The 22,849-nt window shown below is 38.7% G+C and overlaps 1 protein-coding gene and 1 long non-coding RNA gene across 10 annotated transcripts in view; one reads left to right on the forward strand and one right to left on the reverse strand.

Annotated features, from left to right (window-relative positions):
- The first annotated feature begins 1,070 nt into the window (after positions 1-1,070).
- ppip5k1a (diphosphoinositol pentakisphosphate kinase 1a) overlaps positions 1,071-22,849 on the forward strand; it is a 42,785-nt gene continuing 21,006 nt past the window's right edge. For all 9 annotated transcript variants that reach the window (XM_023273612.3, XM_055010107.1, XM_055010128.1 and 6 more), the window contains exons 1-22: positions 1,071-1,224; positions 7,095-7,627; positions 9,330-9,525; positions 9,861-9,951; positions 10,068-10,153; positions 10,922-11,076; positions 12,303-12,404; positions 13,493-13,654; positions 13,754-13,875; positions 13,965-14,066; positions 14,264-14,350; positions 14,441-14,516; positions 14,639-14,748; positions 15,428-15,513; positions 15,617-15,742; positions 18,260-18,381; positions 19,144-19,326; positions 20,959-21,100; positions 21,286-21,509; positions 21,990-22,117; positions 22,228-22,342; positions 22,441-22,548. In XM_023273612.3, the coding sequence (XP_023129380.3) occupies positions 7,484-7,627; positions 9,330-9,525; positions 9,861-9,951; positions 10,068-10,153; positions 10,922-11,076; positions 12,303-12,404; positions 13,493-13,654; positions 13,754-13,875; positions 13,965-14,066; positions 14,264-14,350; positions 14,441-14,516; positions 14,639-14,748; positions 15,428-15,513; positions 15,617-15,742; positions 18,260-18,381; positions 19,144-19,326; positions 20,959-21,100; positions 21,286-21,509; positions 21,990-22,117; positions 22,228-22,342; positions 22,441-22,548 (2,667 nt within the window). In that variant the 5' untranslated portion in view covers positions 1,071-1,224; positions 7,095-7,483. The remainder of the gene's footprint in view (positions 1,225-7,094; positions 7,628-9,329; positions 9,526-9,860; positions 9,952-10,067; positions 10,154-10,921; positions 11,077-12,302; positions 12,405-13,492; positions 13,655-13,753; positions 13,876-13,964; positions 14,067-14,263; positions 14,351-14,440; positions 14,517-14,638; positions 14,749-15,427; positions 15,514-15,616; positions 15,743-18,259; positions 18,382-19,143; positions 19,327-20,958; positions 21,101-21,285; positions 21,510-21,989; positions 22,118-22,227; positions 22,343-22,440; positions 22,549-22,849) is intronic.
- Positions 3,710-7,181, reverse strand: LOC129348777 (uncharacterized). The gene is made up of 2 exons (XR_008601471.1): positions 7,064-7,181; positions 3,710-4,078 (listed from the first exon to the last, which is right to left on the reverse strand). It is a non-coding gene; the product is annotated as an uncharacterized LOC129348777 (long non-coding RNA).

Raw genomic sequence — 22,849 nt, forward strand, 5'->3', positions numbered from 1 at the left:
GAGAGGAGGTACCGTGCCATCAAAACACGAACTACCAGGCTGAGGAACAGCTTTTTCCCCAGAGCTGTTGCCTCCATTACACATTTATACCACCTCCCTCCCTCTCCCCTGCCCACAAACATGCACAACCCAGAGCTGGACCATAGACTGTCTATGGCTGGAACACTTACCCCACCCCCCCACCCCCCTGCTCTCAAGCAGAGACTCACTGATGGACAATAATCATTTTGATGTGCAATAACCATTTCAAACTGGGCATTTTTCTCACATCAGACACTTTAAAGCAGATGTTACACCTCATTGCATTATCACACTTTTACACTTTTTTTCTAAATATTTGTTTCTATTTACTTATATATATATATATATATATATATATATATATATATATATATATAAAAAAAGTAAACGGCGATCCGTTCACACGCATCACTGCTGCTTAAGAACAGAATGTAAGTTGCTGTATTCTGCCAGCTTAATGGACTCTGGCATGTGATTTTGAGGTAGTCTGGAGATAAAGTACATTTACCAGTACACAACAGACATGAGCAATATCATTTCAATGGCAAATGATTCAAAATTCTAACACCTCTTAAGAATTGCATTATTTCTAAGTTGAACAGGGCATTTTCTATGGTGAACAATCAAATAACAGACCCTAAGGTAGAAAAGTAGAAACTGATACTAAATTTAGTTTTCCGGTGATTTACGGTCTACCTGTATAGACATGGTTTTAAAATGAGCTTTGAACACCAGAACTTTCTCCGTTTTGTAAGTATGGCATACGTCTATCCGCATGTCTGCATCATGGCTCCATGTGGAAAAGAATTATTGGAGAAATTTAAAAATCTGACTGTAAACAAATACATGAAGATCAGTGACCAACTCAAAATTAGTGAAACAAGGTTGCAGCAGTAATCAGGAGACGTTAGGCTCATACGCTTTAAAAGAGCAGAATATTTCCCTCTGACCACTAGAGGCCGCTAACAGTCTTCTTCTCTGGGGGATTCAGCTGTTTGTGAGTTTGACTTTGGCTGCTGTTTATTGGCTCATTCGATTCTTATGTTCCGCCTTTCTAAAACAATTCTCAATTCTTATTGGCTGTTCTAGACGTCGATCATCCAGTGCGTCAAACTGGAAAAAATAAGATTGGTTTCACATGCAAACTGTCAAAGAGTGAAGGAAGCGAGCTGATGGCAGCGGTGCAAACCGTCCACCCAAACCGTGAGTCCACTATCTTATCTCAGCCGCTGATAACGGATTTATGACTGTCAGGTCTCCGAAGTTTAGCGTTTATAAATCTAGTAGCACAGGTATTTGGCTTCTGTTTCGAATGCGAACAAAATGGCCTTGGATAGCTTGTTTACATTGCCGTCTAGCCGGGTGGTTAGCTGAATGCTAACACTAGCTAACGTTAGCTAAACGTTGCCAAAATTAAGGGCGGCTAGCATTAATTTCTTCTCCATTTGACGTTGTTCTTTAACTCAACCACATATTTAGGTGTGTGTGCATGCAAATGGCATCATTGAGTCGTTTTGTTATTTCGGTTGATAGTTGTTTTTCTGCGCATACAACGTCCCTGTACTGTACATTGGACGGTTAGTGAATTAACGGCGGCAGCAGCCATAAATCTCTGGTATCGGTAAATGGGAACCGTGCTTGGCTGTCTGATTATTTTTGGTTCATGTTAGCATCCCGCCACGTGTCTTAAATTCATGTAGTTAAACCTGTCAGGCCGCCGTCCAACTGGAACATCAGGTGCAGCTAGCGATCATATTTTTTTTTCCTGCATGCAAAAAAATGGAATTTCTGCACGTAGTTGGCCCAAGGCTATTATGCAGACCATCCACAGTCTGTCAAAGTAGAACCTGCAGAGGAGACACTGTACATATTTACTTAACATGTATGTGCTTTTTACAGTCAAATTTGTGTTGGGAATACCCATGTTCACTGCACTGTGTTGCATGGTGCGTTTTAGAAATACTGAGGTCATTAATGCATGACTTCTATTTAACCCATTTATTTGTTCACTTCTGTTTAAATTGGAAGATGACACACTCATAAACATTAGAAAACCAGCTGCTGCTTCTGTGCACTACACATCCTTTCCCCCTTTAAGTGATTTCAAAGAATTGGTGGAAGACAGCAGTGGACTTATTCATGCATATTCTACCAATATGTTTTTTTTCAAAACTAATACAGTTCTCATTAATGAGGGAAACCTAATATAACCTAATTACTAATAATTGGATTTGATATATACATTTGCAATAAAAAATATAAAATAATAGTTTCTAAATTTATAATAACCTAAATTCCAGTTCAAAATTTATTTTGAAATGCCTTTGTGTAGTTATAGTTTATATTTAATTTGAAGATGCAGATTTTAAGTAATTACCTAAACTGATTGTCATTCAAATTAACAATCAATAATCAATCAGTAAATTAAGGAAACTGATACTGTGGATATTTTTCCATATAGTGACTAAACAATTTTTAACCACTGACACTTAATGTTCACTTTTTGCCAGTAAATCATGAATTAAATTACAAAAAATAATGACTTAATTTAGAAATTAAAAAATTGTCTCAACAAAATTCGCAATATTAAACACAATTGCTGAATTTCAGATCCAATAGTCAGCAAGGCTGATAATCGGGTGCCCCAAATGTTTATTTAATGTGTGTGCACCTGATAATTGTGTAGATTCTCTTTATCAATTATGTATAAAATGTCCAAAGATAAATAATTTCCAAATGTCCAAAATTGTTTTCTCTTAAGCCTCAGTTGACTTACTGTCATAGAAGACAAAGAAAACCATAAATCAGAAAATGTTTGGCATTTTTTCCTCTGAAAAAAGTACTTAAATTGATAATTCAAAACCTTCCTTACCATTTTGAATAAATTAGACATAATTTTAATTTATTATTATTGTTACGTTTATAGCTGACATGACTGATCAATTAACTGAGTAATCCATCAACACCTTATTATTCAACAACTTGTTTAACAGTTGAGTTATTGCATTCAAGCAAACATCAGACATTTGAAGTTGAAGCTTCAAACTGGTGAGGATTTTCTGCTTGTATTTGTCTGATGTGAGATTAAACCTGATATGTATTTGTTGAAAAATTATTATTTAGCCATCAAAAATTAGGCAAAATTTACCTTCAGTCAGTTAATACTGTAGCTGTAGTCAGAGATTTTAAACTGTCAGTTGTTAAAGAAATTCTGAATCAACCCATTTAGTCAGTTTATCAAAAAAAATGGCTAATGATAATAGATTTTGGTGGTAGCAGCAACTTTGAACTTGGAAAAAAAAGGAAGCAAAAGACAATATTTTCTGCACTTTTTATTTCTTTTTAATGTATTTTTTTCTGTACTTGTATAAATAGTCCAGACGCTGCTTTCTAATCAGTGTCTGCTCACTGCAGGAAAGAAAATGTCAGTGGGGAACTGTTGAATTCTTTATTCATTATGTTCTGTCTGGAAATAATCAAATCTTAGGTCACTGAGTGTAGAAAGTATTGGCGTCATTGGCATGCAGCTTTTAGAAATCAAGTTTGGGTAATATGTCAGTGTCTCCCCACACTCTTCAGTCTGCAAGTCTGTTTATGTAGCAACGTTTCCCCAACAGTCAGGTCTAGGATATTTGAAACTTTGTTCCCTTGATGCACTTAAAATAAACAAGGACATGACCCCCGTTAATGAGATGAAAAATAGTTTTATTGAAATGAGTTCTGGAGCAGATTCAGGCTCTTCTGGTGTGCAGATTAAAGGTTAGTGTAGATCCTTGCTGAGCGCTCAGCAGGAAGCGTCTGTGTCTGGCCAGCAAGGAGTCCTGAGTCATCTCGTTCAGGGTTGGGTTGAAAGTCAGCGTTTGTTAGATTTCAAAAAAAGAAAAAAAAATCTGAAAACTTTAAGTCTCTGAATGGAAAGAGGTGCAAAGTTGATCTCAGGCAGTGATACATGAGATGAAATGTGAAGGCAAAGGAAAGAAAAGAGGCTGCATTGGATTGGTTTATGCAAATGTAGTCTTGTCTCCGTCCCTTTGTTGAACTTTCACCAAGCTTCCTCCTGTGGATCAAATTCGGTGTTTTACTATGTTGTCATATGACCCTTTAGAAGACACACAGTGCTGTTACTGTTCAGCTGCAGCTTCAGCTTTAATGGCTTTGGAGTTGTAATAAAAAGTAGATTAATTGATTTGACATAAAAGGAAACTGTAGGCTTTTTTTTAAAAGTAAAAATTTAAGATATTGTCTGATTTCAGCTTCTGAGATTTTATTATTGCCATTTTTTATACCTTTTATAAATGTCACATATTTGAATTATGAACTGTACCTGCTGAATATTTTCATTGTCTTTATGATATTTTTTTGATTAGTCCATTAGTTGTTCTGTAAAAGCTCAGCCAAATGATAAAAATGTCAACATTGCATCCTTAAATGTCTTTTCTTCTACACAGACTAAATATATATATATTCCGTTTACTGTCATAAAGAAGCGAAGAAACCACAAAATATTTGTATTTAAGAAGCTGCAGTCAGAGAAATTAGCCCTTTTTCTTTAAAAATTCAATTTGATCAATCTGATCAATTGATTATCATAACACTTGTTTAGTTAATTAAATAGTTAACCAGTAATCAATTAATTGTTGCAGCTCTACTAAATACAAGGTTTTTGTACATATTTTTGGGCGAGGCGGAATTTATTTATTTATTTATTTTTTTTCTGACTAAAAAATGAACTCATTGATCCAAAAATATCATCAGTTTTGGCTTCGATGTTGTCAGACCAGTTGAAAGGTTACATTGGCCTCTTTGGGTAGTCAAAATTTCCCATTATCTTAGATTTATTTGTTTAGATTTAACTGTTCAAAAGAAGCGTTTTCATCAGGGCTAAAACAAGGCTATTATTTAAGCTTGTTAAAAGTTGACACAAGGCTACAGAGTTTCACCCTATTAAAATGTAGACTATAACGTTCACCCGGTCACCTCCACCCCCAAAGTCCCTTAAAAAAAATGAAGTGTGTGTGACCTCGGTGTCCTCAGTGGGAGCTGTGGCCCTGCTGGTAGCCTGACTAAGCAGGTGTAGTGGAAGAGATTAACTGTTATGCTCAAGATCTGAAACGGTAATCCACTTAGGCACGGAAGGAGTTTATTTTAAATCATCTTGCTGCCCAAGCAACAGTTAAATATTTATGAAACAGTAATACTTCACCACAGTGAACCCTTTTCTTACTGTTATTTCAGCTGCCTAAAGTGTACACACACAGACGTAACCAACACAAATAGAAGATGTTATAATAATATCTACAGGTTGTGAGACCTTTGACTTTTCCCAAATTTCCTACGTAGGTTTGTCTAAAACTCTGTCACCAATGTGCTTGTTCTTAGGATGCGTTTGGATTTGTCGGGTTTTCCATGTAGAATTTTGCAGGGTCTTAAACTTAATTTTTAAATTAGTGACATAAATTGCTTTATATACAATGTTAGGTTTTAATCTTGATATTCATTTTAGTTAGGTGATTTTGCTTTTTATACACTGTTGGAGAGTCTTGACCTTAATAATGAAGTTAGTCTGGTCAATTTGCATTTTAGAATTTTGTAAGTTCTTATCCTAAAACTTAAGTTTGTCTGGTAAAGCAGAATCATAAATACTCATCTTAACTGTAATATTTAAACTTTGAGCTAAATTTGTAAAGTCAGTCTTATTTCTTCATAAGAAAACTATGTCTTTTGATTAATGTGCTGTATAAATATTCGTAACTAGACTTATTTGCTATAACTGAAGACAAAGAAAAGCAGAAATATGCAAATTTTTGTGAATATGTGAATGCCCTTTTTCTCCTTTTAAAAAGGACAAAATTTAATGAAGAATTAACCTTCTGCTGAATAATCTGTAGATTAATGGACTAATCTGTTCTACTCAAACTAAAATGTTGCATAGATTGAAAAACATTAAAAATGAAATAAAAGCACAGAGTTTTTAGATCATGGACGTTTTAGATACAAAAAAAAACAAAAAAACAAATGCTGCAGAGGGAATTGGGCCTTTTTAGCTGAACTGTTTGTTCTCTGACTTTAAGATCCCTGAGGGTTTGCACAGATGTGCGTTTGTTTATTATTGCATCTGGACCCCTTCTAGGCTGCTTATACTAATAATAAGAGTCAGGGTGGACACTTGAGTGACCGTGCCTGATGGTGGAGAGGTTTGCTGAGTGTCTTAGAGTGTGCCAGAGAGTAATAAGTGATTACGGTTTGTTTCCATTATGATGTTCTCTGCTGACTTTCTTGTCTCCATGACTGGCTAATGTTTAGGGGTGGAAATGCAGATCAGTCGGTGCTCTGCTGCTTTAGAGCCCCAGACTGCATCGTCAGAGTTAAATGTATAACAGAAGAGTAAATGCTGGAGGTGATTATTGGTCAAGTGTATAGGAGTTTCTGCTTAATATCAATGAGAAAAGACCAAAATTACCCACATTGCTTCCATAATAGGATGTTTAAAGGAGAAAAAAAACATCAGACGTTCTTGTGCTAAGATAAACATCAGTGTGAATGTTCTTATTGATTCATAGATCTTTTAAAAAAGATTTGTTTCAGTCTGTTGCATCGTTACACACAAAATAGATTAACATGTAAGAACACAGTTTGCACCAAAGTGTTTAAATGAAATGAGAAGAAAGACATAGTTAGGATTTTTCCTGCAGAGATTAATTTTTTGGTGCTTGGAAAGACATTTTAGCAAGATCACCTGTGCTGAAATGGTTGAAACTGAAAATGTGAAAAAATGCTTTTTGTTTTTTTTAGCCAGATTGTTAATTGAGATTGAATAATCTTAAGCATAATAGACATTTGTGTTTATCAAATGGTCAGAAATAACAGAAAAATGCCTTTGTACCTCATTGCTTTTACCCTATGGGGATCAGTTGTTCTTTTTGTCATGTAAAAGCCCGTTCTAATCAAGAGTTAACAATAGCTGTACTTGTTAAGAAGCGTAGAGGTATCATGTAACACAGCAATACAAACGAAACACCTTGTGGCATACCTTCATAAATACCTTTTCATTTTTGTGTTTTGCTTCCTCGTAGGACTGTTGGTCTTGAGCACAAATGGAGGAAAGGACTGTCTTCAGATAACTGGATCTTCAACTTGTTGCTGAAGACTCCTGAGAAACCCAAGCCAGTCATTTAAGATGTGAATTTGCTGAATGAAGAATGAGAAACTTGAGTAACGTCATTGCAGAGCGCTGGGCAGCACCATAATTTCTCACATAACGTTTTATGTTCAAGCGCTCCTCATTCAGTCTCATCTTGTTCTGCGTCACACGCCTCCCTCTACCTGCTCTGCAGTGTAGCCCAGGCAGAGTGGACTCGTCCCTCTCCCCTGGCCTCGTGCCCTCCCATCGGCGGCCCGCTCCGGCGGTGTGTTGGTGTACGATGGCGCGGTGGGACGCTGAGGGCTGCCGCGGGGGACTGTGATGTCAGAGCCCAACAGCCCGGGCGAGAGCCGGCGTGGCGCTCCCAGATTCTTCGTGGGCTGCGAGGACGATGAGAGCGAGGTCCTGGAAGACAGCATAAGGACAGACATGGAGCTGTATGAGGACGACGAAGACACAGACTCGGTGGGAAAATCTTCCTCTGTTAGCTGTTGGTACGACAGATCAGTCGGCAGTGGAGGGTTCTCAGTTAACATTGTGCATCTCTGACAGCCATAGTGGAATTTCTCACTTTTACGCCGCGGCTACACTGACCATGTAACCTTTGTGGACTGTTTATGGAGCAGCTGCTGCAACTCTACACTTCCACTATAGTCAGTGAAAGTGGCTGCACTAGGCATGAGAGCAGTGTCTAAGTAGTGCATATTAGGTCCATGCTGCAAATATTAAAATAGATCAGTTATCTTTTTCTATTTTTTGCACAAGGTGTTTGCACCCCTTTCATGCAGAAATGCATCACAAAAATGTCTTTAACTACCGCTATACAGGGAATGTGTATCAAATAGGGCTTCTACTTCTGGGTCTTGATCACCTGCCAGCCTTTATTTTGCCAATACCAGCTGATGGTTGATTATTAACTTTATTGCTTACAGTGTCGACTGTAGTCTGTAAATGTCAACTTAGCCATATTGCACATGCTTTGTGTAAAACTTAAAGTTTGACAGCGTTGTGCTGGATTCAGAAACTGTAGAAGATAACAATCCTAAAACAAAACGTGTTTTGCCACAACTGTACACCCTTCATTAATTTGCAGTCGCTCCACAAACAGTCCGTATACGTGCTCAATGTAGCCAAAGTGTTTCGAAGAAAGTGTCTGTGCACAACTTAAAGAATTTTTACAAATCCAAACTGGTTTCTCAAGAGCTCTGCAAGTATTTAATTTCATCTTTAAATTAGTCAGGATAAATATGTAACATTAATGATTTTTTTCTACTGGAAAAACTTTACTTATAATTAATATCTAAAGTGTTGTTGACCACGACCAGATTATTTTACCTCTGTTAGCTGCTGTGAATTTTGTATGTAGATATTCAAAAATATTTACATACACTTTAGTAACTGTGTTACACAGAAAAAATTTACATGAACTGAATTATGAACCTGGGCATTGTAAACTATGTGTACGTGCAGCAGTTCCCATGTCAGATTTGTCACCTGTGTTGGACATGAGAATTTTCTTTCTTTAGCTAATAGTGATAGAAAAGCTTTTTTTTGTATTTTCCAAACAATGGAATTTTCAGCAGTGAAGCAGCGACTTATTTAGAATTCTTAAAGCTTAATTGTGTTAGATTCAGTTGTAGTCACATTTTTTTTTAAATACAAGGATAGATCATTACATATAAACATCACCTCTTTCATCCCTCTGTGCTATTGTCAGTAGTATTTGCTCAGTGTTAACATAAATCATGTAAAAAGAAGATTGAAAACCTTGATTATATGTATACATGACCAATGGATCATATTTTGTCAGGAGAAGTCTAGCTGAGGAATGGAGTTTCTATTATCCCACACACAGATTATTTGTCTGTGGCCATGACATTGGTTCCTTTCATGAGTTAGTTAGTCAGATACTAGTTAACAGACAACAATTTAATCATGGCAGTGTAAGGTTTAGAACAGGTATATTTGGTAGTATCAAAAGAATTTCAGTTTGAAATGTTTTTTCAAGTAAATTTGAGATTTTCAAAGAATTTTGCACTGATTTCAGTTGATAAAATGTGTAGACATTTGTCATACATTGTACGTCTTCCCTGTGAGGTTTGTGGGAGATTTATGGGACAAAGCTGTCTTTGTAATTGCTGCTGTGTTTACCCTCTCCCTCATTCAGCCCCCGGAGCGACAGATTGTGGTGGGAATCTGTTGCATGATGAAGAAGTCCAAGTCCAAGCCAATGACCCAGATCCTGGAGAGGCTGTGCAGGTTCGAGTACATCACTGTGGTCATCTTCCCAGAGGACGTCATCCTCAACGAGCCCGTGGACAAATGGCCTCTGTGCGACTGCCTCATCTCCTTCCACTCCAAGGGTACAACACACAAAACACTCATGCATGTATGGACACAGACAAATTGCCGCATTGTGCTTGTTGTGCCTCTTCATTTACCATATAGGAATTCTGCTTATAATTCCTAAACATGGGATATCTGTAAATCTACACACACGCTCATGTTACCGTCTATTGCACCACTGACTTATGCCCATTTACACACTAAACAGAGTGTCTGTCTAGTAGTGCAATGTCTGCATTATATAAAGTCCAGCAGAGTCTATCTGTCTATGTCAGTCTGTTTATTGTGTTTGCGTGTTCTCTGCAAATGTCTGATTTATTGAACAATTTCTCTGCATGTGTGTGTAAACCAGGATTCCCACTGGATAAGGCAGTGAGCTACGCCAAACTGAGAAACCCTCTGCACATCAACGACCTGAACATGCAGTACTACATACAGGACAGGTGCATCCATTTATTGAAACTCTACATTTCCAGTGTTTGTTCAAATAAATTCACGCAAAGTAAAGTAAGGCTTGAGAATGCTGCAGTGACTCATCATAGCATATATTTTCTAACAGGAGAGAGGTGTATCGCATCCTGCAGGAGGAAGGGATTGATCTACCACGCTATGCTGTGCTCAACCGTGACCCTGATAAACCTGAAGGTCAGTCTGCTGCTGATAATAAGTCACTTTTTATTGTATGTAGCTGTTTACTTTACAGCAGTTAAAGGTTAACGGTTTAAAAATAAGTCAATTGTATTGTCAATTAATCTATTTATTGTTATATAAAATGTCAGAAAAGGGTGAGCAGTGCTATCAGTGTTTTCCAAAGACAATGAAGACTTCTTGGAATGTCTTATTCCATCCACAACCCAAAGATGTTCAGTTTGGAAAAGAAACTGCTAAATATTCATATTCAGAAAGCTAGAATCAGAGAATTTGAGCTTTTTTTCCTAAAGAAAATTACAAAAAACTGAAATAGTTGGCAAAGCATTAAATAGTTGTAAACTAACTATGGATTACTCATTGCAGCTCCAGTTAATAGCTGAGAAAAACACCCCCGAAGCCCATGTCCCTGCTGCATCAGAAGACCACTCATTTAAGACGGCTTTGGTTTTATTTCAGCTCGTGGATAAATATAGAATCAAATGTGAAGCAGTCACAAGTGTCCCATGCTTAAGTGCTGTGATTTGATGGGTCTGACATTCAAATCCTGTTTTTATGCAGTGACACAACCTCAGTCATCGATGAGACATTTAAAGTGTCTGCCATCTTGACAGCAATGGCTGCTCATGGTTCAGAGTGCAGAGCTGCTTCACAGGGCTCGAGAGTAAACACTGTGGGGTCGAGCGTCATGGGTATATATTATCAGAGGCGGTGAGGAGGGGCTGCCTAGCAAACAGAAACATTTGCTCTGTCTGTGTGTCTCAGAGTGTAACCTGGTAGAAGGAGAGGACCATGTGGAAGTGAACGGAGAGATATTCCAGAAGCCTTTTGTGGAGAAGCCTGTCTGTGCTGAGGACCACAACGTCTACATCTACTATCCCACCTCTGCTGGCGGTGGCAGCCAGCGACTCTTCAGAAAGGTCCCTGCTTTGGCCTTTGTGGCTTATTTCTTTATTCTATGAATCCTCCCTGTCACGTTGGGCTGCTAGATTATGGCAAAAAATCAATCATGATTATTTTGGTTATTACTGACATCACAATTACTCATTGGCTTTTGTAAGCATCATGCATTTTTTGAGATTCTAAAGAGTATTTTTCTCAGTGAATTTCCTTAAAATGTAAATATAATTCAGCTAAAGAAACAAAAAAGTTAAAAAAAAAAAAGGGCAAATCAAGTTGTCTGAAAGTTATTTAGCACCAAGTTCTCCACAAACATGTAATGTGAGATGTGAAAGGTGCAACAATCGTCAAACCACACCATAGACTCGTCACAAACACCTCTATATACGACCAACAAAAGTTCATCACTGCTACAAAATCATCTCATGTTGGTCAGATTCTGACTTGGAAGAGTTCAGTCATAATTCGACAGATTGAAGTAGTTCACTACTTGTAATTTGTTATACTACTTGCAACAGTGGGTCAAATGCAATTAGCAGTTAACAGTATAACATTAAACCTTACAGCTGCCCACACGTAAAGACAAATCCCCATCCTAGTCAGGAGAGCATACAGAAAATATTTCCTTTATGGTCTTTAATATCTTATTAGCACAAATCCAGCAGCAGAGTTTGTAAAAAGCAGTCCAAAGATATACACATTTATGACCTGCAACATCCTAAAACTATCCTGTCCAGAACACCAGCTCATGTTTTCCATTATGTAGAAGCCTGCAGGTCAGAAACAGGCTGGTCACTAATGGATTGTCTTGCACAGAGTTACAGTGACATTCTAGTGCATGTTTTCTGGCTAATGCATAGCTGTAACTCATAAGCTTTTAACTTCAAGCCCGCCTTTGCCTTATCCAAGTGTTCTTGTGCGCTTTAAGTAACAACACTCTTGTTATATTTGGAAAGAGTTACAGGTCCAAGGCTGGTCTTGGTATTTTGAATGTACACCTTTGTTTTATGCGTTTAGTCATAATGGGAACTGTTGAGCCACTGAAAACACTGGAACACTCCTCGGGTATTAACTTGCACCTCTTAACAGCTTCTTTCGCTGTCTCAGAGAAATGCATTGTCATAAATCTACGATGCTTTCGTCAACCATGGATCTGCAGGCTTTAATTCTGTTTGTGGTGGATCTTGCAGAGACTATGCAGAGTACATAGATGAACTAATGGCTGAGATGTGCGCTGTTTTTATAGATTGGGAGTCGAAGCAGTGTTTACTCCCCAGAGAGCAGCGTGAGGAAGACGGGCTCCTACATCTATGAAGAGTTCATGCCAACAGATGGCACTGATGTTAAGGTAGAGTATGGATCTAGTATTTATTGTTGAATGCTTTTGTATTGCTTTTTAATATAGAATTTTGTTATGTGACTGGAGCATTAAAACTCAGGATAAAAAGTGGATAATGGCATTATAATATTTGTTCTTTAACACAAAGTTGACAGTGTAAGTCTGTATACATAAAAAAAAACTTACAGAACAGATAAAAGATCTGCTGTATGTCTTACTCGTAGCTGGTAAAGTCACTGTCCTAAATATATCAACATTAACTATTTAAAAAAAAAAAAAAAACGGGCCATGTCATCTTCAGGCTATGTGGTCCTGATTTTATATGGGAGACATTTATGTTTCTACGAGGTGCACTGAAAAATTTGACTGACTGTATATAAAATTCAAAAACTTCACGTAATTGAATTTGCCCTCCATCTCTGTTGAAGTATTCTCCTTGTGCAGCAATTCAACACTGATAAAACTACTGCAATGCTTGTAACACTCTCTGGAAGTCTGATTATGTAAACCAGCCGTGTTCAAAACAGCAACTCTTCACCCTAAAATTAATTTTGGGACAGAAGAACATGTCATAGGGAGCCAAATCTGGCAAGTAGGGCAGATGGAAAGTGACAGTTATGTTGTTGTGGCCAAAAAAAACCTGTGTGTAGTCACTGTGCTCAGACTGGGCACACAGTGCATTGGAGCACCGGCATGCCAACCCATCACAGTTTGGGTTGTTTGTGCCAAATGTTCTCCCTCAGATACATCAGGCTGTTAGGGGGCATTTTCATGCTTTGTCTGGTTTTGGGAACTGTAGCTCTTCCACTATGAAAGCTGCCATTTCTTCTCTCAGTGGTTGGTCTCTTCTCTAGTTTGAGCTCTGTGCAGAAATCTCAAATGTACACCTGTCAGGGACACAAAAGCGTGTAACACAGGTTCTGATATTAATAGCGTAAAATTAAGTGTTATGCTGACTTGGGACTGCTTGACCATTTTGCACGTGTGTGACTTTAACACGCTTTGTGCACTGCAGACAGTCTGAGAACTTTTTGATTGCACCGTGTATCTTGAATAAAACTAAAGATATCGTGGTTGCGTGTTCCATGTGACCTCAGGTCTACACTGTGGGACCGGACTATGCTCATGCAGAGGCTCGAAAGTCTCCAGCTTTGGACGGGAAGGTAGAAAGAGACAGCGAGGGTAAAGAGGTCCGCTATCCTGTCATGCTCTCAGCTATGGAGAAACTTGTGGCCCGTAAGGTGTGCCTGGCATTCAAGGTAAGCAAAGCTGGTGAAATTGATACAGTTGATATATGTTCAGTATATGTTTTTGTTGTTGTTGAGTACAAACATTGCTTTCTTCTCTCTTCACTGCAGCAAACTGTGTGTGGCTTTGACCTTCTGAGAGCCAACGGACACTCGTATGTGTGTGACGTCAACGGTTTCAGTTTTGTGAAGAACTCAATGAAGTACTATGACGACTGTGCCAAGATCCTCGGGTACCAGCTTTTGTTTTTGCCATTTCTTTTCCGCTTTTTTGTGGGTTATTTCTAGATCTGATCTATTGTTTAAACCTGTGTCTCTTCAGGAATATTGTGATGCGTGAGCTGGCTCCTCAGTTTCAAATTCCTTGGTCCATCCCTACAGAAGCAGAAGACATCCCCATTGTTCCCACCACTTCAGGGACCATGTGAGTCAAAACAGTAGAATGATAACAGCAAAACCACTGTAGAAACATGTCTGCAGTAGAGGTGTGCAGTGGACTTCAAATTTATTTGAGTGGTTCTTAATCCTCGCCATCATCATGTTTGTTGTTGCCTGCCTTATAGCATGTAAAGCACTTGTTTTAAAACTTGCTCTTAAAATGAATCCGATTTCATTCTTCAGGATGGAGCTACGATGTGTCATCGCTGTCATCCGACATGGAGACAGAACGCCCAAACAGAAAATGAAGATGGAAGTTCGCAACCCGATGTAGGTTGTCTCTGTGATTGACACCTTCGTGTTTGCTGAAAATCCAAGTGAAAGACTTTTGAATGATTTCACTGTCCTTGATACGCCCAGGTTCTTTGATCTATTTGAGAAATATGGAGGATACAAAACTGGGAAACTAAAACTCAAGAAGCCAAAACAGCTGCAGGTAAAAATAAATCAGGTTTTAAGTTGTGATACTGAACACACATATTTCTCAGCCTGTGTGTGGTTCTCTTTATGTGAACATTTGTAATGCGTCTGACAACCTGGTACTGTGAACATCAACAGGAGGTGCTGGACATCACACGGCAGTTGTTAGCAGATCTGGGGCAACACAATGATTGTGAGATAGAAGAGAAGAAGTCCAAACTGGAGCAGCTGAAGACTGTTCTAGAAATGTAAGTGACCAGGAAACTGGGTCACTTTATTAACCACGTGTCATATTCTTTTTTTTTAAAATTTCTGTGTCATCTCAGCTAATTGTTTCAAACCACGATGGACAGTGTGTGCTCTAAAAACTAGAAAATAAGTAGAGAATTGATATTAGTTTGACAAATGAAATTCATAGATTCATTGTGCTTTTTAAAGCGTGTCCTTGAATTTCCAAAAAATGGTCATAAAAGTATGTCCACAATGTGTTTTGTCTTCTTCCTGTGTTTATGACAAATGAATATTTAACCCTTTGATGTGCGGTGTGGGTCAGGAGATACCCATTTTCCATGGAGTTTGGGTCACTTTTGTGCATCAAAGGGTTAAAAGGTCACAACTGCTTTACACAACTCCAACAGTAGTTGTTGAGCAGTGGCTGATAACCTACATTTCTCGACACAAAAAATAACGCAGTTGTTTTTCTCAGACTACTATATGACCAGACAAAGAATTTTGTGCAGCTTTGGTTATGCTTTCCTAAAAACCCTGTTCAACATATTTATTTTTAAGGCTGAATATGACATTTTCTTTATTTGATAAGAATGTAGAAGCACTGGCCTTGTTTCTGCATTAATCAACAACTAATTTCTAATAGCATAGATTATTTTGTGATTCAAATGATTGTGATTTATTTTCCTGCTACTACAGGTATGGCCACTTCTCGGGGATCAACAGAAAAGTGCAACTAACTTACCTGCCCCATGGGCAGCCCAAAACCTCAAGTGAGGAAGAAGGTAGGACGATAAAACTGCATTTTTTTTAAAACTTCTTTCTTAAAGTAGTTTATGTACAAGCTCAAGCTGGTAGTTACCCTGCTGCCTCTGGATTCATCTGTAGATACACGTAAAGAAGGTCCGTCTCTGCTGCTGGTGCTGAAGTGGGGAGGAGAGCTGACTCCTGCTGGCAGAGTTCAGGCTGAGGAACTGGGACGGGCTTTTCGCTGTATGTACCCTGGAGGACAAGGTGAGATTCGCACAGCACTGTTTTCCATTCCATTCCAAAAATATTGTGTAGTATTTTATTCTTCTTCCTGTTACTACATCCTACAATTCCATTGCCAAATACGTAGTTATTTTGCATGATTAATATTATATTGCATAAATAGTATTATTCACAACCCAACAAATAAATGAACACAATCAACTGTAATATAGTTACTTAAAATGCCCCGGTGATTGAAAACTGCCCATGTAAATAAAATAACTTGTTTTTAGCTTCGGTAAATCGGACAAATTTATTCATTTTGAGGTCATTTTTGGTTACGTAACTGTCAGAGCTGCTCTGCTGGGGTAACTGAATGGAGACTAGAGGCTTCTCTGTGCACAGAGGTTTATCTTAATCCATAAATTGTTGTGTTTATCGATATTCAGATGTTTAACAATGATTTACTGTGGTAAAACTTGGTTTCTATTTTGCCTGTAGAAGATGAACTGAATTCAGGTTAAGAAGTCTTTGAAGTCTTACTTTGATGTGATGATTTGTGCATCAACAGGAATTTAGCTCAACATGGAAGTAAAAGCAGTACTATGTTTATTAGAATATATATAAGTAAAGTAAGTGAAATATTTTTTTTCCCTGACAGAAATAAATAATCATGATAAATAGTAATTTTGGCCATAATGCAGCCCTAGAGCATACATTAATAGATAAGTACCAAGCTAGAGATGAAAAAATAAACTTGCTGTTATCAAAGATGGTTAATAATTAAGAAGGTGTTGAAATAGTTAAACCAGCAACACACATATTTACAGAAGTCTCTGAAACAGCTGCCATATACAAACTCTGTCATTGGTCCCACAGTCAGCAGCCACTGATTCATATATATATATATATAGTCAGAATGAGAGGTAGAAGGAGGGACATGAAATCAGACCAGATGTTAAAATATGTTTTTTTTTTTTTGTTTCATCTACATTACAGAGTGTGAGAGCCCCATTTATACATATTATAAAAATGATTAATTGTTACATACGGTCTCCATAATTACCAAGCCTAAAGCATCATATGTGTAAACCAAAGGTTGATTCTTGGTGCAGCTCTGTCTCCGTCTGCTAAAGATAAAGATAAGATAAAGTTCTTTATTTCTCCCCACTCCAGGGGAAATTTACATTGTTACAGCAGTTTTATTTACAATATATACAAGGGTGGCAAAATTTTTAACAGAAAAAATAAAAATAAAAATAAAGTTTAAAAGTGCAAAGATGTGCAGTGCAAGAATGTCTGTGCAAATTTTATGGTTTGGGGTGGTAATGATATAGTCCAGTTTATGTCAACATCAGCCAGTGATGCTGATGTTGTAAAGTCTTATAGCAGATAGGATGAAGGACCTGCGATAGCGCTCTTTCTTGCAGGGTGGATGTCTCAGTCTGCTGCTGAAGGAGCTGCTTAAAGACCCCACAGTGTCATGCAGTGGGTGAGAGGGATTGTCCATGATGGATGTGAGCTTTGACAACATCCTCCTCTCACCCACCTCCTCTATGGAGTCCAGGGAACAGTCCAGGACAGAACCAGCCCTCCTGACCTTCTGTTTAGTCTCTTTCTGTCCCTTTCACTGCTCCCTGCTCCCCAGCAGACCACTGCATAGAAAATAGCAGACGCTACCACAGAGTCATAAAATGTCCTGAGCAGAGTCCTGCACACTCCAAAGGACCTCAGTCTCCTCAGCAGGTGGAGACGACTTTGGCCCTTCTTGTACAGGACCTCTGTATTGTGTGTCCAGTCCAGTTTGTTGTTGAGGTGAACACCCAGGTATTTGTATGTGTCCACCATGTCAATGTCCAAACCCTGGATGTTCACCGGTGCAGTCCGGGGTGTCCTCCTCCTGCGGAAGTCCTATCATTACTTACTCTACCTCATCTAACCCTCCTGCGCTATTAATGCGTATAAACAAGCTAATCTGGTTTAACACAGTGTGGCAGTTCGAGGACAGTAGGTCTGCGCATATCATAGATCAGGGAAATGACTCTGACAAAAAGAAATAAGACACTGCAGAGACCCCGGCTGAAAGACAAAAGGAACAAAGCAAAGGGAATATGAGGATTTAAAAGTTACATCGGCACATTTATCTTGTAACACACAAAGGTTGTTTGGACTGGTTGCCGGAGAACATGAGATGTTAGGACATAGATGTAAACAAAGAAAACCTGGACAAAGAAAGTGGCACTTGTTCAGTAAGACAACGCAGACAATCGCAGGATGGATCACAGTGTGGTAGACCAGGTACAAAAGGTTCAGTTAGGTGAAGGATAAAGTTTGTGTTGATTTAACAAAGAAGAGATCAGTCGGAGTTAGTTAACACCAAGGTGGTGACATCCTATTAGCTCTTATTATATTTACAGACTATCCTTGCTATGCACTATAATGACCTTTTGTCAGGATAAATCTGCCAAGCTTGTTTCCTAAGGCAAGTTTACAGTGATTTTTAAACCTGCAGTGTTTTTGTTTACACTAGTGTTATTGTTGACTCTTTGATTTTCGTAGGAGACTATGCTGGTTTTCCAGGCTGTGGATTATTGCGGTTACACAGCACCTACAGACACGACCTGAAGATATATGCGTCTGATGAAGGCAGGGTGCAGATGACGGCTGCAGCTTTTGCAAAGGTACTGCTTCTGCTTCTACTCTATGACTCATAACGCTCTATACCTTCTGTATCTTCTTACAGACAAAATAGGAGCCAAATTATAACCAGTTGTAAGCATTAATAAGAAGCAAATGATTGCATAAAACGTTGGAGGTAAATATCATTTCTTTTCAGAAATATCAACACCTGTGTGAGTTTGGAATTGATAGAAGGAAAATCTGTGTAGTTAAAAGAAGCCGGAATTGTGATTTCAGCTGAATAGAAAGAAAAAAGCTCCACCTGCAAAATCTCAAATAGTAACAGAACTGACACTTGTTCTAATAAATTAAACAGTCTTGGAATTGGTAATATGAGAAAGAAGTGCTGAGTGATGTTGGCTTTTATAGCTGTGGAACTTAACTGTACCATACATATGTTGTAAAATATGTACGTTGAGTATAAAGTACTGTCAGTGTCAGCAAAATCACTTCTGTTACAGAATGGCACTACTTGTGTCCTTCATAGTAGTGACATGGATGTGTGAGGCCTCAAATCTTTGGCTGCATTGTTAACAGATGATCTAATTATCACTTTGCATTAGAGATGATGTTAAAACAGCTCACAGATTACTGCTTCATGGTGTGTCTGTGTGTTGTGTGTTGTGTGTGTGTGTGTGTGTGTGTGTGTGTGTGTGTGTGTGTGTGTGTGTGTGTGTGTGTGTGTTGTGTGTGTGTGTTGTGTGTGTGTGTTGTGTGTGTGTGTGTGTGTGTGTGTGTGTGTGCGTGCGTGTGTGTGTGTACAGGGGCTGCTGGCTCTGGAGGGCGAGCTGACACCCATCCTGGTGCAGATGGTGAAAAGTGCCAACATGAACGGGCTGCTGGACAACGACAGCGACTCGCTGAGCAGCTGCCAGCACCGCGTCAAAGCACGACTCCATGAAATCCTGCAGAAGGACAGAGAGTTCACCGACGAGGACTACGATAGGGTGATTAGCAACTGTGTTTACCACTGAGTCTGAGCTAAATATTTATCTGTACTGTGAGGAGGGAGGAAAACACCTCTGAGAAACACTGTTTTAATTCAGCAAACCTGTGGACCATTTGTGCACCCAGTAGTTTTAATACAGGACTCACATGTAAGTTCAGAGCCTGATTTGTAGGCACAGTTACATTTTTAAAAGGTTGCTACAAATTTTTGGGATATTCAACATTGAATGAGAACACATAAACCAGAAATATGAATAAAACTAAAAATATTAATAAAAAGTTATACAATATCTCCATTTGTCTGGAGAAATTCCCTCCGCAGTAATCTGTCATGCAGTCTCCTATTGCTTTACTGCTGGAATGGAGCTGCTCATAGTTAACAAAGACAGCTTTGTGGTTATACATGTTATGCATGCTCCAAATTTTTACCCACCACAGCTACTCATCTGCATCTGTGGCTTTAAACTGAAATGCATTTTGCTTCTCTACTTAATCTACTACTTTAACAACATGTTAATGCCTTTGCAGTGACAGCATTTTTTTTTTTATTTTGCAAGGTGGCAAATTCATGACCAGCTTCACTCTGCTTCTTATCTGCTTACCTTGACATTCTTAACCTTTTCTTAACCAATCTCACACCTCACAAGGTACAGCTGTGGACAGAGACATTATGTTTCCTGGTTATCTTGAGAACAAGAAATCTCAGGAACAGCTTGAGGAAATATTGTCAAATTTAGGAAATTAATTTACTTAGACGTGAGGATGAAGTCGTAAGATTTTGGTCAATAATGGTCACTGTAACCTCACAAAGCACAGTTCTGGCCATAAGTCAACAATTCATTGGTAATTATAGTGAAACTTCACACAAATGTCTAATAGGAAAACTGATAGTGTAGAAATGTCATCTCAAAAAGTTGAAATGCCAACGAATGACCTTTGAAAACACTTTTATGGCCATTGCTCAACACCACCAGTTTGTTCATGCTTGGCTTAACACTAAATTGATGACATTAACGTTTGGTGCCCACCTTCAAACTGGTGACTGTGCAGATTTTACGTGCTGCCAAGCTGAAGATGGACGCGTCTGTGTCTTAAACATTTTAGGCTTTTGTACCTTCTTTACAGTAGCGTCCGTATTTCAAGCATCATTTACTGTCATGGCTGTAACTCTGCAGTCTATCAGAGTCAGATTTATTAGCCAGATATATAAACCTATGTTTCTCTCAGTGATCTTAAACTCTTCAAAGTCTTCACTACATGTGTTATATGAGTCTGCATAGACATGGATGTATACTTGTAGCTTGACAGATGTTCCCACAGTAATTGTTGGACTGAGAAGAGGATTTGTCGTGGCTGAGATTAACTTTCAAACCATGTTCCTGATTGTCTGTGACCAGATGTCCTTTGATCACTCAGAGGATTACTAACTTGCCATAATGAAAGCAGAAAGAATTGTATTTCATTAGCTAGCATTTTGCAGATTAAATTTATTTCTTCATGTTGTTCTATTAAACTAAATGAAGTTGCTTCACAGCTTGGGACGTCTGAGACCTTTTTAACATGAAAGTAGTCAGTGTTCAGTTATTGGCTTTATAACAAAAACTTATTTTTTCTTCTTGTGTGTGTAACAGTTGGCACCAACCTGTAGTGCCTCTTTGGTGAATTCAATGAAGATAGTCGAGAACCCAGTGGCCACATGTGACCAGGTCTACGCCCTCATTCAGAGCCTCACCTCCCAGATACGCAAAAGGATGGAAGACCCCAAGTCTGCTGGTGAGCCACATTCTCTGTCAGCCTAAGAATGAATGGAATTGCTATTTTTAACACTTTCCACAATTGGCATACTGGTATTGTGCAGCAGTATCTTTCAGATTATTCTCATTCTAAGTCAAATTGAGTTAGATTCATCAGCATGGCATGCAGTGAAAAGACTAAAGTCATCTTTTCTCGCTCCTCAGACCTGCAGCTGTACCACAGTGAGACTCTGGAGCTGATGCTGCAGCGATGGTCCAAACTAGAGAGAGACTTCCGCATGAAGAACGGCCGTTATGACATCAGTAAAATACCCGATATTTACGACTGCGTCAAGTACGATGTCATCCACAACGCTACACTCGGCCTGGAGGACACGCTGGAGCTGTTCAGACTCTCTCGAGCTTTGGCCGACATCGTCATCCCTCAGGTGAGAGAGGGGAGGCAAAGGAGGCCACACAGGCACTGCAAAATATGTTTATTCTTGAGCATATTGTGTTTAGGGATTTGTTTCTGTTTATTTCCTGAGAACCCAAGCTAACCTTAGAGAACCAGAGTTCCATAGAGTTGCACAGTTTAAAACTGTGCACCATGAGTGCACAGTTTTAAACTTGAATTCTGCACAAAAACATTGTGAGGATTCAAAGTTTTGTTTCTTTTTTTTTTTTTTAACCAAATATTTTTCAAACTAGATGGACTTCAAGTTCTGATCTCTGTACTTTTTAAATTAAACTTTTGGTTATAATGTAGATTATATTGCATTTGTTTGAACTTGTTGTTTTATGACCATTATCTTTTTGTTAAGACAGTCATGTGAACCATTGGGCTGTTCTGATACACTGTGAATGAGAAGTTGACCACTTCAACAGTGGTTTGGTATTTTTAGCACATTTTTTCCCTGTTTTTGCAGGAATATGGCATAAATAAAGTGGAGAAATTGGACATAGCATACGCCTACTGCCTCCCTCTGGTCAGAAAAATACAGCTTGACCTGCAGAGGACCCACGAGGACGAGTCTGTCAACAAGCTACACCCTCTGTGAGTCTAAGATGAAGATTTACAGGGATACATTTACATTCCAGGAGCACACAGTGTCTCGACTGACTGTGGGGAGTATTTTAGTTTTGACCTCAGTGGCATGTTTGCAGGTACTCTCGAGGAGTGATGTCTCCTGGGCGGCATGTCAGGACACGTTTATATTTCACTAGTGAGAGTCACGTCCACTCTCTGCTCAGCATTTTCCGCTACGGGGGCTTGCTCGATGTAAGTAAACATCAGTCCTGCAGAGCTTTTAAATGTTTTTCTAAATGGGGCTGAAAGCTGAAGGTCATGTTTTCTGTGTGTGCATGTGTTTGCGACAGGAGGAGAAGGACCAGCAGTGGAAACGTGCCATGGATTACCTCAGCGCTGTCTCTGAACTCAACTACATGACTCAGATTGTCATCATGCTTTATGAGGACAACAATAAGGTAGTGTTTTGTTGGTTGGTTTGTTTGTTTACGTTATTTACCGCTGCTTTGAGACAAGATGTCCACAACATTGTATCATGTGGTAGCACCTAACTATCTTTCTGATTTGTAAAATATGCTCGTTTAAGTACACACTGTGCACACTAAAATGTGACTGTTTTGGGGTGCACAATCTGAATCTTAATTCTTGCCACAGGTTTAGTTGAACTTGTGTAATCACATGATTTATTTGAATACATGTGATCACCTCATTAGTTGCGTATATGGTTGCCTGGATACAAAGCCCCTTCAGCTTAAGGCA

The sequence above is a fragment of the Amphiprion ocellaris genome, chromosome 1, assembly GCF_022539595.1.
Source record: "Amphiprion ocellaris isolate individual 3 ecotype Okinawa chromosome 1, ASM2253959v1, whole genome shotgun sequence".
NCBI lineage: Eukaryota > Metazoa > Chordata > Actinopteri > Pomacentridae > Amphiprion > Amphiprion ocellaris.